The 17,216-nt window shown below is 39.6% G+C and overlaps 1 protein-coding gene across 1 annotated transcript in view; it reads right to left on the minus strand.

Moving 5' to 3' along the window:
• Nucleotides 1-11,561: 11,561 nt before the first annotated feature.
• Nucleotides 11,562-17,216, minus strand: part of LOC113238634 — a 5,913-nt gene continuing 258 nt past the window's right edge. The window contains exons 2-3 of the mRNA XM_026475467.1: nucleotides 15,160-16,757; nucleotides 11,562-11,732 (exon numbers count right to left, since the gene is read on the minus strand). Of these exons, the coding sequence (XP_026331252.1) occupies nucleotides 11,562-11,732; nucleotides 15,160-16,757 (1,769 nt within the window). The remainder of the gene's footprint in view (nucleotides 11,733-15,159; nucleotides 16,758-17,216) is intronic.

Genomic DNA, 17,216 nt, shown 5'->3' on the forward strand with positions numbered 1-17,216 from the left:
TGTAGGTGTGTATATCTGTCATATGTATATATTATCATCCTTTATATGTATGTATATATAATATTATTAAATTTTTTTTTACTCACATTTAAATTTTAATTTTATTGTACAATAATTAGTCCCGCAGACTTCATTCTTCACCTCGGCTAGGGTTGGCTGGAAGAGATCTCTTCTAGAGATAAGCTCACCTTTGTATATGTCCTTTATAGCTTGTGTTTCATGTATCTTTTCTTTGTGCAATAAAGAGTTATTATTAAATAAAAAAGTAACCAACTTACACTTACGTTGTTGAGACAGATGGGATGATTGCTTGACAGGTTCAACAGACGGAGATAGGGACGATTGAAAAGGTATCGGCGAGATTTAGAGATAGCCACTTTCTTAATTAACTTTAGGTAACCTAAAACAAATAACATTACGAAATGATGCATTCATATACGTCAACGTGCACGGGTGTGTATTCGTATGCGATCGAGAGCACACGTGTATGTAACCGTATTTGTTCCTATGTGTAACAATCGCGAAAACCTAAGAACTCAATAATTTTTATTTACAAAATCTAATCAAATTAATTAAATCTCTGAACTAGGTATTTCATTACTCATTGAAATTTGCCAATATTGTATTATTTATACACCTATTTATCATAAGTATGACATTACAATATACAAAACAATGTTTATTTTAATAAATTAATAAAAGCACGTACCCGTATTTATGCAGCACTGCGTATTTTAAACGTAAGCAAAACAGCAAAGTGAAAGGCGTTGTGCTGGCTATCGAATAGAGAATTTGATAAAAATTCATAGCGTTGAAATAAAATAAAATAATTTGTAAAATGTATGTTGCGCAAATTGGAATGTTCTACGGAAATTAATTAATGACTTTTGTAACATAGCGAGAAATAGGGGAGTTTACATTAATATTAGTCATAACTTATACTGGTATGTATATTTTATTATTGACGTGGTTCTTGAAATTCATTACATAACCGCTCACGCGATGCGCTCCTCCCACCGCAAAATGGCGGCTATTTGGTTTCGCAAATTAGAAAAGCATTCAGTTTAAATACAAGTTTTTATAAATAAAAATTATTATGCTGTATTGCTAAATAAATACCCTCCGTACTACCAACAAAAATATATCAAATAAAATACAGTAAAACACCTCAAATCCTGCACTTAAAAAGCACTAATGAAATTTTTGGTGTACTTGGATAAATCTGATAATATTTCGTTTGAGTGGTTCTAACGTTTACCATGAAATTACTCCTTAAAGTATAGTTTATAAACATTTATATTCAGGGTAAACTTAAAAAACGCTACTTAGGTACGGTATGTTTTCAATAAACAAACACTGAAATCACCAGCCCAAACAATAACACATACGATTGTCGTGACGTATTTTTGAAGTTGTTTATTTTTTTAAATGGCAGACCCAGGCATTAAAAACTTTATGGTTTGCTAGAGTAGTTACCGAAATAGCAATTAATATTAGTTCTTTTACTTGTTATAACTTCGATATCCAGAGAAATCGGTATAAAATCATCACCGGCACGTCTAGGTGTGGTATGCGTCTACGGCTGCATGTATCGCGTGAGCGGATAATATTTAATTACACGTCGTATTACGTACAATTATTATTGACACGTAAATAAATCGTAAAAAAAAGTAAAAATTATTTACAATGTACGACGTTGCTGTATAACACCTTTTTATCACATTCATAGTTATAATCTCTATTGCATCAATATTGTAGCAAATAAGTTCTTACGAGCCAGTGGCAGTTCTCAATATTAGTCCAGTAAGGGCATTGCAAAAACATAAAAAAAAAATTTAAGACGTCAAATAAAATGAATTATTAATAAATGTGATATACAAACATCTTACAGAATAATAAATGAAAATTCTTAATTGAAAGTTAAATTTGAAATAAAACAAAAATCTCCTATGTTCTCATTGACCTACCAATAAATGGACGTCGGGTTCGCTCTAAAACGTGTCCGCACCTATAGGGCGTTAAAATCGTATACAGAGCGTCAATCACGCAACAGTCTTCGTTTGTTCGACTGACAGCGCGGTTGTCAATCATGCAGTACTATATAATAATAACTTGTAAAAATTACTGCAGTAAAGTGTAAAAACAGGATTTTGTATCATATTGTCACTAAACAAATAATATTGTGTTATCATAGTTCTCATTTAAAAGTGTTATTTTGTACCGTTTTATAGTATTTAATTTAATTTATTAAATGAATCGTGAGTATAAATTACAAAAGCACACAAAATAATCAAATAGCTAACTCTTCTTTTTCTACACATTGCATGCGCAAAAGATGGAAAGAGACCCATTACGTCAATTTCAAGAAGCTTATATAAAGTTCTTTGTCATTTTTAATTGCTCGAACCACAAGCGATTGAAATATTTAGAACAAAGAAACTATAGAGTCGTTTAGATTTTAATCTTATTTTTAAAATGATTTTTTTTATTAAACGTTAGCAATAACTAACAAAATATTATTATACTCGTTTTACGCCTTAGGATTACCTATCAGAAGTCAGAAACTATATTTGCCCGAAATGACGTTAGCTCGAATTTTCATAATGTCAAGTTTTTTTAGAAAGATTACAAAGCAAAAGCTAATTTTGCCTTACTGAAAAGCATCGAAATTACTCGAAAGCGTAATGGTTTTATTATAAATCGGTTTTCGGAATTACGGATATTTGAATTTACGTTTAGCCGCTCACGCGATGCGTTGCCCCCACCTACTCGGCCCTTAAAGGATAGTGTAAGAAACTTTCCAAGTAGACATAGAAATGAGATTCCAGTGATTGTTATAAATTATATTATAAGATTTTTCACTATAAATACAAACACAACAAAACACGTCTGTTCTAGTCAAAGATGCTTTTCGTAATGGCGCCGCCTGTCATCGTTTCGTTGATATCGATGATGATGTTATCGATTCATTTCTTATTTCGTTGAAACTAATTCTTAAGGACGCAAAGTAAGTTTTCTAACAAAATGAAATAGTATAATGTCAAGATACGCTAACAGACGGCCATTCTGCTCTAGGAATGTCCTCATTCCAGAATAAGCTCGGTCATTCGACAAGTGGAGAGCATGTTCTCATGCTTCTTCTAGAATTGATCGTAACACAGGAGCAGTCGCTTCTTGATTAACTAGTCGGCACGGCAGTGCTCCCACAATGGTCCCTGCTATAACACCTCTTGCACATGAGACAATCACCAGCTGTTTGTCGTGGAAGATAACTCGATGACTTCTACAACTTTAATTTTAAATTACATTCAAAACAAACTAAAAAAAATATATGTAATATGTGTATGTTAAAATTAAGACATTTCATAAATTAATTATAAACAAAAGAAAATTTCAAATTGTAAAAATATTACTGAACAGCGTGCGGATAGGTATTTAATGTGGTGTTAGTGTTTGTCTGTCAAATGTAGTGTGTAGTTGTATGCAGCAAATACCAACCGCCTGCTGTACATGAATTTATGGTAAGATAATAACTACTCTATCAGAATCTAACGGAGAGACCTCAAGGGTCGTCTTACAATCTATCAAGTGTAGCCCTACAACCTAACGGTGTGTAGCCTAACCTAACCATAAATATATAAGTGGAGAGATATATAGTATAAGTAAGGAAGTCTGTCACCAGGAGACCTAAGGTGACAAACGGAAGCTGGGAAGGAAACTAGGATGTACACGTCGTGCGATGTGTACAGGAATGGTTTTCTCACTACCGGTCAAGCAGACTCACAAGACCGATCTACTGATGGCTAAGGGTGTCTTGGCCATAGTGAGAGGAGTAGCAGGTAGTACGTCACTAAGCAAGGAGATGAGTTAAAATCAGATGGTATTGGTTAACTAACTTTATTTACAATATTTACTGACTATTTATACAATATTTGTTTATACTACATTATAATAAGTTTTCTTAGTGTGCATTGGGTGTTATTGATGACTAGGTTAATTTTTGTTAATTGGCATAGTACGTGACTATGCTGCACTTGTTGCAAAAGAATGATCATGTTGACGAGGCTAGTTTTTGTAGCATTTTATTCGAGGTCGCTATTTTGCAGTTTCTTCGTTGTTTATATTATGTTCAACCTTGAACATTCTGCCATCTCTCAGGAACAGGACTCCAGCTGATATAATTCTATATCCTCATTCTTCATATGTTTTGGCCGTTGAACCGTTTGTTTCAACGGTAAACTGTAAATCTTGTCATCTGTGGTAGTTGGTGGTCTTGTATCTTGGTTGACTGGCTTCCTGGCTTCAGTCGAGTGTCTTGGTTTTGGTCGCGGAGGCTGCTCTGTAGTGGGCTCGCTCGAGTGTCTGGCACTGCAACGAAGCACTCCTCGGCCGCATTTCACGACCTGGGAACCATATAGCATAGCATTAGTAAAATAATGACTAAAATAATTAATGAAGAAACGAAACTAGTTATATATGTATGAGAGCTAATTTGGTTCCAAACCGTGTTATCTAATTGTGTGTGTAAGGATTGTTCTTGTGATATGATTTGTTCGAACGTATCCCTTGAGGTCTCTATAATTTCTTCTTTAGATATATTAGTAAAGTTCTTTGAATTAATATTTTGCGAAATGGAAAAGTTTACATATTTTGAGTAAGAAGCTACAGCTTGTACTGAAATATATTTTTTGGCAGAAAGAATGTTATTTAATGTTTTAATTATGCAGTTATCCGATATCCGTATCACCCCATGTCTTTCTATCTCTTCCCGTTGTCCGTCGCATATTACTGATGTAGCAACATGACCTTTGACAACAAAAAGCCAAGCGTTCTGCATGTATAGCTGTTTCCATTTTATATTATTTGACATTGTAAATCTTTTTGAATGGCATGTGGAATGCGTTTTATTTTTGAAAAGTCGGTCAATAATGCAATTTTCGCTGAATTGCATGTTCTTCACCGCTCTAGGAAAGCAAAGAAATTGTGCTGATCTTTGTAAACAATTATGGAATTCATCGTGTTTTAATTCAAAGTATAATTCATTGTTGTAATCTAAACCAATGTAGGTATTTAATATTACTATGCTTTCGAATGAATTGTCGCTATTTTTCTTAGGTATTGGAGTAACGTGAATCAACGTAAAATCATTCGCTTGTTGTATAGGAAAATATGCGTATATTTGAATGTGGGTTCTGTTTTCCACTATTTTTGTATCTAAAAGTAATTGTTGATTTATTTTTAGATTTGATGGTAATTTCTTATTTGCTGACTTTATAAGGTCACTGACGTTCTTCGGTGTCAGCACTCTGTATATTGTAGCTCGCGCTAGGTAAATTTCTAATATTCCTGAGTAGTAATCAGTAACTTCTGTTATGTAATTGTCGGCTAATAGGTAAGTTTGCATTATTTGAATGTTTATGTGACTGTTGTCTATAGTGGAATACCAATGGTTGTTTATATCAATGTAGTTTATAACTTGATTTAATTTGTTTTGATATCTCTCAAGTTTTCGGCTTATTCTTTCTTCTGTCTGGTTTAACTGTGAAACAGTAGATATCATAAATTTTGTTTGATGATTGGCGGCATCAATAAGTTTTCCTTGGTTTTTATTTAATGAGTCTATGTCCCGATAAACTTCATCATTTACACCGAAGACGGATGTGAGGAACTGGCCCAATAAACCTCTCTTCTTTCTGGTTCTATTCACTTGTGACAAATACTCTTTTATTCTTTCAAATTTCGATTGCTTTTCTAGTAAATAGTAATGTAGTTGACTGCATTGTGTTTTTCCATGATCTCGTTACTACAGAGCTGATGGTACTGCGATGTTGTTTTTATCTTATCAAAGTCGAGTTCTAAATTTTCCCTTTTATAGTTGGCTTCTATTCTGATGTACAACCAGAGCCCGAGGGAACGCTGCCGCGACATTTGTGGTCTGTGGAGGCTTCCGCCGAACCAGTGCCAGGACAACTGCATTGACCCGCCGGCCAGGGAGACCCGTAGAAACGGTTGTTCCGCTGGCCGCCCGCGGTACAGTACAGGGGCCCAAGCGTGCTTAACCAGCTCGTGAGGCTGCCTCACCATGCCGCGCATAATCTCGGTGTGGTTCGTCGTGCCGGTTGGTGACCGGGAGGTGGGGTCCCGGCGGCCATTCCCGGGGGGGTTCGGGGGCCCTTCCGTCCGGCGGATCAGCGCAACTTGTCTGTAGGCAAGTCTCTGGGGAAGCAGGCCCCGCGATTTGACCGCTTGTGTCGCGGCACTGTTTTCTCGCTTCACGCCTCTTTTTCCCTCCAACATGTTAGCGCAAAGTACAAATTTCGGTCGTACAGCGGTGCACACCCCCACCACTAAAGCGCTCTTTAAGGTGGAGTTCACGAACATTCGAGGACTCCACAGTAACAGCCACGCCGTCCATCAACATCTTGAGACGGCTCGACCAGAAATGCTGTTCCTTACGGAGACGCAAATACTCTGCCCGGCTGACAGCAGCTACTTGAATTACCCTGGCTATATGCTTGAAGAGTCCTTCAAAGCGAAAGCTGGGGTCTGCTTGTTTGTCCGGGCAGATGTTTGCTGTCGCCGTCTGCGTCATTTGGAGGACCCCTCCTTCTCCATCCTTGGGGTACATGTTGACCTGGGCAGTCATTGCCGTGTCTACATGTGCCTCTACAGATCCCACCACGGCGACATGGAGACAACTCGTCTCATGAACCACCTTACTCGGGCGGCAGATGACGCGCAGGCGCAGTTTCCTACAGCGGAATTGGTGTTTTTAGGGGACTTCAATGCTCACCACGAGTCGTGGGTAAGTTCCTCTAAAACTGACCATGCTGGAAGAACTGCCCACACATTCGCTCTCACACACGATTTAACCCAACTGGTGAATCAGCCCACCCGGATTCCAGATAGGGTTGGTGACGCGCCCTCTTTGTTGGACCTTCTGCTGACGTCTCGCCCGGCTGGATATCGGGTGGTGGTCCAAGCCCCTCTGGGCACTTCGGATCACTGCTTGATATCCACTAAAGTGGCAACGTTACTGCCACCACCACCTACTGTGGCTAAACGCCGCATTTGGCATTATGCGTCGGCAGATTGGGACGGTATGCGGGACTATTTTGCATCCGTTCCCTGGCGGCAGCGCTGTTTTAGTGAGGTGGATCCAACAGCTAGCGCGACTGCCGTTGCTGATGAGATCTTAATCGGGATGGAATACTACATCCCGCATTCGGATCTCGTCAGTAAAGGGAGGCGCAACCGCTGGTTCAACCGCGAGTGTGCTGTGGCTGTTGAGAACAAACAGACTGCATACCGCGCTTGGATCAGGGGTCTAGCTTCAGACGATCCCAATACGAACTCACTTAAAACAGCCTACAATAATGCCACCAGGTCTTGCAAAAGAGCGTACATCAGAGCGGATGCTCAGCGCGTCGCACGAGTTGGCCAAGAACTCTTGACGCATCCCACAGGTAGTCGTAGCTACTGGCGTCTGGCCAGAGCCGTTGCGTCGAACTTCTGCCAGCCCTCGCTGCCACCGCTGAGATATTCTGACGGCAATCTAGCCCACAAGCCGCAAGATAAAGCCGACCTCTTGGCAAATCTGTTTGCGGCTAACTCCTGTCTCGACGACTGTAACGCACAGCCACCAACTCTACCTCACTGTGGCTACACGATGTCTGATATTCGTATCAGACAATGCGATGTGCGTACGCAGCTGCAGTCTCTCGACGTCCGGAAAGCTAGTGGTCCTGATGGTATCCCAGCGATTGTACTTAGGAATTGCGCAGCTGAGTTGACTCCCGTGCTAACGCGACTGTATCGTCTGTCGCTCTCTTCAGGTCATGTGCCGGACTCTTGGAGAGAGGCTAATGTGCAACCAGTTCCCAAAAAAGGCGACCGATCAGACCCGCATAATTACCGTCCCATAGCCATTACTTCCATAATATGCAAGGTTTTAGAGCGGATCCTTAATAAACAACTGACCCAATACCTAGAAGATCACTCCATAATTAATGATCGGCAGTATGGGTTTCGTCCGAAACGATCAACGGGTGACCTTCTAGCGTACTTATCGCATATTTGGGGTGAGGCTATAGACAAACGTGGCGAATCGTTGGCTGTTAGCCTCGATATAGCCAAAGCGTTCGATCGGGTCTGGCACAAAGCTCTTCTCTCCAAGCTCCCGGCGTACGGTTTGCCAGCCCAGTTATGCAGCTGGATTGCCGATTTCCTTCGTGAGCGGAGAATTCGCGTCGTTTCTGACGGCAGCATTTCGAGGTTCGTGAATGTGAACGCCGACGTACCGCAGGGATCCGTCCTATCTCCCACGCTTTTCCTTCTGCATATCAATGATATGCTTCCACTTGGGAATATTCATTGTTATGCAGATGATAGCACTGTTCATGGGGGATATCATGGATTTCCCGCAGCTGGGCGCGCCGATACTGACAGAGAGCGATCTGATCTTGTCGTTGAGCTCAATAGGATATTGGACCTCATATCTGCATGGGGATCCAGTAATCTTGTTGAGTTCAACGCCAAGAAAACACAGGTTTGCGCGTTAACAACAAAATTGTCGCCGTTCATTCCCATGCCTTCTCTGATGAGCACAGCACTTTCACCTCAGAGCAGTTTCACCTTGCTCGGTATGGAAATCTGCTGTGATTTGAATCCAAGGAGCTACATCGAATTTGTGATCAAAACAGCCTCACGGAAACTCGGAGTCCTGAACAAGGTGCGACGTTTTTTCACGCCGGACCAGTTATGCCTGCTGTACAAAACATAGGTCCGGTCTTGCGTTGAGTATTGTTCGCACTTGTGGGACGGCTCCGCCAAGTACCTACTCGATGCCTTGGACAAATTACAGCGTCGTGCTACTAGAATTATAGGCGACGAAGAGGTCTCATCACGCCTTGAACCTCTGCAACTGCGTAGAGATGTTGCATCGCTTAGCGCCTTTTACCGTATGTACCATGGTGAGTGCTCTGAGTAGCTGTTCAACCCCATCCCCCCTTCCCCGTTCCTGCTCAGAAGCACGCGTGCTGGCCTTCGTAGTCACCGTTTCACTACCTGCCGCATTCCATCGCGTACTAAAAGGTTCGGTGGCTCCTTTCTCTGCCGCACGGTTGACAAATGGAACTTCCTTCCGGCACATGTCTTCCCTCCCTCTTATGATATGGGGTCCTTCAAACGAGGCGTGAAGAGGCATATTGTAGGCAGGCAGGGTGGAGGCGGCTAGTGCAGTGAGGATTCCATCGCTGCACTAGGTTCCTTCGCGTTTGGATACCACTTTCCACTTAACATCAGGTGGAGTGGAGTCATTTGCCTGTCAGGTATAAAAAAAAAAAAAAAAAAAAAAAAATGTTCCTCGATTTATGTTTGCTGTTCCTATGTGCTCGACATAGAACCCTGGTTCTACACTTTTCAAAATGTACGTGGATGCTGCTATACCGAACAGTTGCAATATTAATAGTAGGAACATGTATAATTTTGGCCATTTTCCTAATGATGTAGTGTTTCTTTTGATATTTGTTTGGGCTAAATTCGCTTGTACTGTTTTAGGACTCTTAGTGCCATCATCGTTATCTGTGAATTCTTTCACTGGTAGGGGGATCAATGTGTGAAATGACCGTTTTTGAATAGTACCTGATGGCTTTTGTAAGGTAACTACTCTGGTATTGCCATTGTTTCCTGTGTGTACTTCCTTGATTCGTGCAAGTGGCCATTTGCTAGGACTTATGTTGTCTTCTTTCACGAGTACTAGTGTTCCAATAGTCAAATTCTCTTGGTTAGTCTTCCATTTGTAACGTTGTTGAAGTTGGTGCAAATAGTCTTTTGTCCAGCTTTTCCAGAAATCCTTCTTCATTTTTTGTATTTGTTTCCATCTGTTTACATAATCAGTGTTGATGTTTGCTATTGGATCAGGTGTTCCTACTGCCTCTCGTCCGATCAGGAAATGACTTGGTGTTAGTACGACGTTGTCATTAATGGCTTCACTTTGTGCACACAGTGGTCTTGAGTTTAAACATGCTTCGATTTGGTGAAGGAATGTATTTAATTCTTCATACGTTAACGTTTGTTCACCTATGACTCGGCGTAAGTGGTGTTTCATTGACATCACTCCTGCCTCCCAAATTCCACCAAAGTGAGGGGCTGATAGAGACAACAACTTAGCGAAACTTTGTTTTCTTTTCGTTTGTCTTACGATTATTGGGATCATCAACTGCAAGAGCTGTTAAAGATACCACCAGTACAGCTCACTACTGCATTTACTAGTACCTGAATTCCCACACAGATGGCGCCTAAGGTAACATGTGCTGGCTGTCTAAGCACAATTACGAGTCATGAATACTTTAAATGTTGTTCGTGTAATAAGGCATATGATCTTGCCTGTGCTTGTATTACCACACAAAAATTTAATACGATGACAAGGGATCAGAGAGGTAAGTGGCTCTGTCAAGAGTGCAAGAGTAAGAAACCAAAAACGAGTAATGTGAATACCGGTGCGCTCTTTGAGGGAGTACGACGATGATGCTACGGCTGCTGCTGCCATTGAGTCTGAAAAAAATACTATACCAGACAACATTACCGTGCGAAGGCCAGATCGCAGTACGGGTGATATTGGGCGTGATGAATTGGTTGAAGCAATATCTGAACGTGTTCTCGACTCTATCCGGTTAGAACTGCCATCCATCTTTTCGCGTGTATTGAGCAAAGAGCTTTCCACCATCAAGACTGATGTTCAGGAGCTTCGTAAGTCAGTGGAGTTCATCAGCGGAGCACATGATGACCTAAAACTCTCCATTGATACATTGATCAAGGATAATGCTCATCTAAAAGGCGCAAACCAGCTATTGCAAACCACGGTTCACGATCTGGAAGGAAGATTAAATAGCCTGGAACAGCACTTAAGAGAGAATAATTTAGAATTGCATGGTGTCCCTGAATTTCGTTCGGAGAATTTGTCTACCGTATTGCATCAATGTGCGCAATTTACTGGGCACAAATTAAATGATGGAGACGTAGTTAGCTGTGTGAGAGTTGCAAAACTTAATAAGCACAGCAAACTGCCTAAGACTATTGTGGCTAAATTTAAGAGTGTCCGGAGTCGTGACGAATTCTATTCAGCTGTGTACCGCTACAACAAAGCCAACCCTAATGACAAACTAAATACGAATCATTTGGGCGTAGCGGGTGAGAAAAAGCCTATTTATGTCTGTGAGCACTTGTCCCCATTCTATAAAACCCTTCATGCAGCTGCGAGGAAAAAAGCAAAGGAGACTGGGTACAAGTTCGTATGGGTACGCAATGGACGCATTTTCGTTAGAAAGGACCCCAACTCTTCGTACATCCACATCAAGAACCAGGAAAGTCTTGCACTTATTCGTTAAGGTGGTATTGTTTAAAGTTTTTACGCATTGTACCAGGTTCATTGAATTGTAATTAATGAAATGGCTATCTCTGTCTATTACCAAAATGTGCGAGGATTAAAAACCAAAACGAATGATAATTACAATTCATTTCTATTTAGTAATTTTGATATAGTGTGTATGGCGGAAACGTGGCTAAATAATAGTATTATTTCTTCGGAGCTGTTTGATGACAGATACTGTGTGGTGCGCAGAGACAGATGTAATAGATTTTTTAAACGCTTCAATAAACAGGATGGAGGGGGGATATTGATGGCGATCTCTAAAAATCTTAATTTTATCAATAGGACAGATTGGCGGTCTGATCTGGTGGAGGATTTATGGATACAAATAACGAATAGTAAAAAAGAATTAACTATTAATATATGCATTGTTTATTTACCGGATTATTTACCTATAGAACTTTATCAAGATTTTGTAACTAATTGTAAACGAATACTACATTCCTATCCATACGATAAAACAATTATTCTTGGTGATTTCAATTTGGGGGAGGTTGTGTGGTCTAATGATAAGAGTCACATAATAAAGCATAATTGCGACAAATCGAAAGCCCTTTCCGACTTATTTCAGTTTGTAGACGTGACACAACTTAACACTATATTAAATCATAACCAAAGACTTCTTGACTTAGCAATCACAAATAACCCGGAACTCTTCTCACTTATCAGCACCCCAGCCCTAAGCCGTCTGGATGCACATCATCCTTCCTTTGAGGTAACATTCGTTGTTCAGGCATCTTTATTAGACATTAACAAATCAGTATGTAACAGACTTTGCTTCTATAAAACTGACATAGAAGGTTGTATGAGTGAATTAGCGATGGTTGACTGGGATCATTTGGCATCTATTCATAACTGTGACGACTTTCTGCACGCGTTCTATAATATTGTGCATGAGACTATTGAAAAATACACACCTAGGATCAGGACTAAATCAACAAGATATCCGGTTTGGTTTTCAAGGGGTTTGATTGTGTTAATTAAAAACAAGCAAAAGTACCACAATCGCTTCAAGCGGTACGGCAACCCCCGCGATTACGATACATTTTCAATGTTAAGGTTGAGGGTAAAAGCCGTACTGGAGCAATGTCTAAGGGTCTACATTGAGCGTATTGAGAGTGATCTGTCTGTGAACATCAAGGCGTTCTGGCGTTACACTAGAGGTAAGAGAGTAACTAACAGCTACCCCAAGCTGATGCGATACAATGATCGTAGAGCAGAGAATGGTAGTGACATTGTAAATCTTTTTGCCGATTACTTCTCGTCTGTGTATGGGGCCCAAAATAATGTCACATATACCCCTGAATTTCCACACTGTAACTTGTCAATATTCAACATTACTCTATCTTCTGATATTGTCCTGAAACAGCTCAAGCATGTCGATTTATCTAAGGGTCCCGGTCCTGATGGTATTCCACCAGTATTTATTTGTCTCTGCGCTTCAGTTCTTGTCAAACCGCTAACAATCATCTATAATATGTCCTTGTCGAGTGGTGTGTTTCCCTCATTGTGGAAGATTGCAAAGATTACACCGGTTCATAAGTCTGGCGACAGAGCCGATGTTACTAATTACAGGCCCATTTGTATATTGAGTTGGTTTGCTAAAATATTTGAAAGTCTAGTATACACTCACCTCTATAGCCACTTCAAGCATTTACTAAGTCCAAATCAGCACGGATTCATTTCTGGTCGCTCGACATGTTCAAATTTACTTTCTTACGTAACTTACCTTTGTGACGCATTTAATGATAAGTGCCAGGTTGACGCTATTTACTTAGATTTCTCTAAAGCTTTTGACCGTGTCAATCATATGGTACTACTGTCAAAGTTGGATCATCTTGGTGTTCACGGAAGTCTCCATCGCTGGATCTCATCGTACCTTATGAATCGCTCTCAACTAGTAGCCCTCAGTGGATTTGAGTCTGTTCCGTTTCTTGCACTGTCTGGTGTGCCTCAAGGATCAAATCTCGGCCCTCTATTATTCTTAACTTTCGTTAATGATCTTTTGGGTTTGATTCGATGTGAATGTTTGGCATACGCAGACGACGTTAAGATTTTTCACCGTATTTGCGATATGAATGATTGTTTGACTCTGCAGTCCAATCTTGACACAATTGAAAATTGGTGTAATCATAACTACATGGCCCTTAATGCGAAGAAATGCCAAGTTATCACTTTCACCAAAAACAAGAAGCCATTAAATTATGCTTACGGTGTTGGCGGTGGTGTGTTGGATCGTGTGAACGTTGTGCGCGACTTGGGCGTCATGTTTGATTCGGTTCTTTCTTTTAGACCCCATTACGACCATATATGTAATAATGCAAATCGTTTATTATCTTTTCTCCTACGTAATACTAAGCCATTTCGTAATGCCACCTCTTTAATAATATTGTACAATGCCTTGGTTAGAAGTATCCTGGAATACTGCTCGCCTATCTGGTACCCTATATATGATATCCATGTTGATAGAATAGAGTCTATACAACGTAGATTTGCAAGATGTCCCAGTTCAAAATACGGACTTCGGCGTAAGCTGCCCAATTACTCTGAACGATTGTGTAGGTTTAAGATGATGAGTCTTGAAGATCGCAGACGGGTCTCCGACTTATGCACTCTGCACAGAATTGTAAACTCTACCATGGATTCTCAGCTGATTGAACATCTAAAATTTAGGGTGCCAACTCGGTCTATGCGTATTCCACAGTTGTTTAGCTTGCCACCTATGAGGAACAACGTTTCACAAAATGGGCCGTTATATAGAATATGTCGATTATACAATGACTTATGTTCCCGCCATGACATATTTTCAAATAGTATTATGTCATTCAAAGCTGCAATGTATTCAAGTTGTAACAGAAATTAGTGTTTATGTTCATTTGGCACTGCTTTTAATATTTGTTGAAATAGTATTTGTTTGAAATATAAATATAAATACATAAATATAACTATATGAATAAATATATATTGTATGTATATTATACCTATGAATATTATACCTGTTTGTTAAAAATATAAATATTTAGGAAAGTTGTGTATAACTATTATTGGATATTAGATTTAAAGTGTTATGTGTTTTTTCTTGTTAATAAGTATTGTTTGTGATCTAATGTCTGTTGTTGTACCAAATAAAATAAAATAAAATAAATAAAATAAATGAAATGCCATTTGGTTGCCATGGTAGTTAATGCATTTTGGAAATCACTTGATTGTGTAGTTTGAAGTAACTCTTGGTTTAAAAAATTGGCAGCTCCAACGAAATTAGTGCCATTATCATTATAGATGTGTGACACTGGGCCTCTTCGTGCTGTAAATTGTCGTAGTGCAGCGATGAACGACTCTGTAGATAAATCGCCCACCAATTCCAGGTGTATTGCCTTTGTGGACATGCAAACAAAAACTGCTATATAACCCTTATAGGATTTGTGTCCGCGACCTTTCATAGCCCTTACTAGAATAGGACCTGCGTAATCTACTCCAGTGTGACTAAATGGATAGGATTCGGTTACAGGGGCTCTCGGTAATTCACCCATTTTTTGGGTTGCTGTTCTCAATTTATATCGTATACATTTTACGTAGTTAGTTATGTAACTTTTGACTCTTCTTTTTCCTCCAAGTATCCAATACTTTTGCCGTATGTACGCTAATGTCAAACCATTGCCTCCATGTAAGGTTTTTAAGTGAGCGTCGCATATGATTAGTAAGGTCACGTGATGGCTTTGTGGCAATAATACTGGGTGCTTTTGATTGTATGGTAGGTTAGAGTTTTGCAATCTGCCCCCAACTCGTAGTAATCCGTCCATATCTATGAAGGGATCTAGGGTTGTCAGTTTACTTCCCTTTTTTAATGGTTTTCCTTGTTTTAAGGTATTATATTCTTCTTGGAACTCTTCTTGTTTTACTAATAATAGCACTTGTTTTCTAGTACGCTCTATTTCCTCACACGATAATGATTTGTTACCTCGTTCCTTGTAAAGAAGTCGGTAGCAGTAAGATAATACTCTGATCATCTTTTGGTAGCTTGAGAATCTATCCCATATTTGATTTTCTTTTGTCGATATAGTTGTCTGGTGACTTCTTTTTATTTCCTCGCAAATTTCTGGTACTGTCTTTGTTGTAGGTATGTATTCATCATTTAACCAGCTAGGGCCATTCCACCATATTGGTAGTTCTAGTAATTTTTTTGGTTCGGTTCCTCGGGAGATTATGTCAGCTGGGTTTTGACTAGTTATCACGTGGTTCCATTTTGCTTGTGGTAGTTGTTTTTGTATCTCCGATACTCTGTTGGCCACAAAGGTCTTCCATCTATTGGCTTCTCCTTTGATCCACCCAAGTGTAATCATTGAATCTGTCCAACAGTAGACTTCTGCTTCAATGAAATTCATAGTTTTGATGACTTTTTCCATCAACTGAGCTAGTAATAATACTGCACATAATTCCAACCTCGGTAGAGTAGTTCTTTGTTTATTTAGTGCTACTTTCGATTTTGCTTGCAAAAGTGTCACCCTGTATGTTTTATCGCTGTCCTGCACTCGGCAGTAAATTACTGCACCGTAAGCTTTCTCTGACGCATCACAAACTCCGTGCAGTTCTACTTTTTTGCTTGGCGTTACATAACACCACCTTGGAATTTTTATGCTTTCGATTGTTTTTAGCTGTTGTTGTATTTCTGTCCACTTGTGTTTAATTTTTTCATCTACAGGCTGATCCCATTCTGTACTATTAGTAAATAGTTCTTGCGTTATTATTTTCATTGTTACTATCACAGGTGCTAACCATCCCAATGGATCGAATAATTTGGCAATTTCAGATAGTATAAATCGTTTTGTTGGGTTTTTGTTGTTATTTGTTGTTACTTTATAACAAAAGATGTCTTCTATTGGTGACCATAGTACTCCCAGTGACTTTCTACTCTCTTCTAATGGCAACTTCATTGTTTTGTCGTCAATATCTGATCGATCTGGGATGTTGTCTAACAGTTCACCATTGTTTGATGACCATTTCCTCAAATTAAAACCTCCTGTACGTAGCATATTTATTAGGTCAGTTTGTAGTTGCTTTGCTGAATTTACGTCATGTGCCCCAGACAATATGTCATCTACATAAAAATCATGCAGAGTGACTTGACTGGCCTTTGGGAAGTTGTCTTTCTCATCTATGGCAAGTTGTTGTAAAGTCCTGGTTGCTAAATATGGAGCTGACGCTGTGCCATACGTGACTGTCGTTAGTTCATATTCTTCTATTTTTTCTTTTGGTGATTGTCTCCACAAAATGCGTTGATATGGTATATCTACCAGGGCGTTCAATGTATCCTCGGTATCGGGGTGATTAACTAATGATAAGAGTAAATTAATTACCTCATTAGTTAAAGACACTCTTTAAGGGTATAAATATAAAATTTCATGTAATTGTCATCATTAGTATTCAAGTTATCAATACGAGAAGACAACTACAATGACAGATGCCACAATGTTGACGAAAATCGAGCACCGCGCAGTGATTGAATTCCTTACAAAACAAGGAAAGACTCAAAAAGTCATTCATGAAGAAATGGTGGCTGTTTATCAAGATTCTGCTCCTTCATTATCTACTATTCAGAAGTGGTCTAGTGAATTTAAACAGGGTAGAGAAAGTATTGAAGACGACCCCCGTGCTGGAGGGCCGGTAAGTGCCACTTCTGAAGAAAACGTCAAAATTGTCGAGAAACTTGTATTGGAAGATGCCCGTATCAGAGTGAAAACATTAGCAGAAAAGACTAAGCTATCCGTGGGTACCATTCACACTATCCTTC

The sequence above is a fragment of the Hyposmocoma kahamanoa genome, unplaced genomic scaffold, assembly GCF_003589595.1.
Source record: "Hyposmocoma kahamanoa isolate Upper Pololo Valley unplaced genomic scaffold, ASM358959v1 97062, whole genome shotgun sequence".
NCBI lineage: Eukaryota > Metazoa > Arthropoda > Insecta > Lepidoptera > Cosmopterigidae > Hyposmocoma > Hyposmocoma kahamanoa.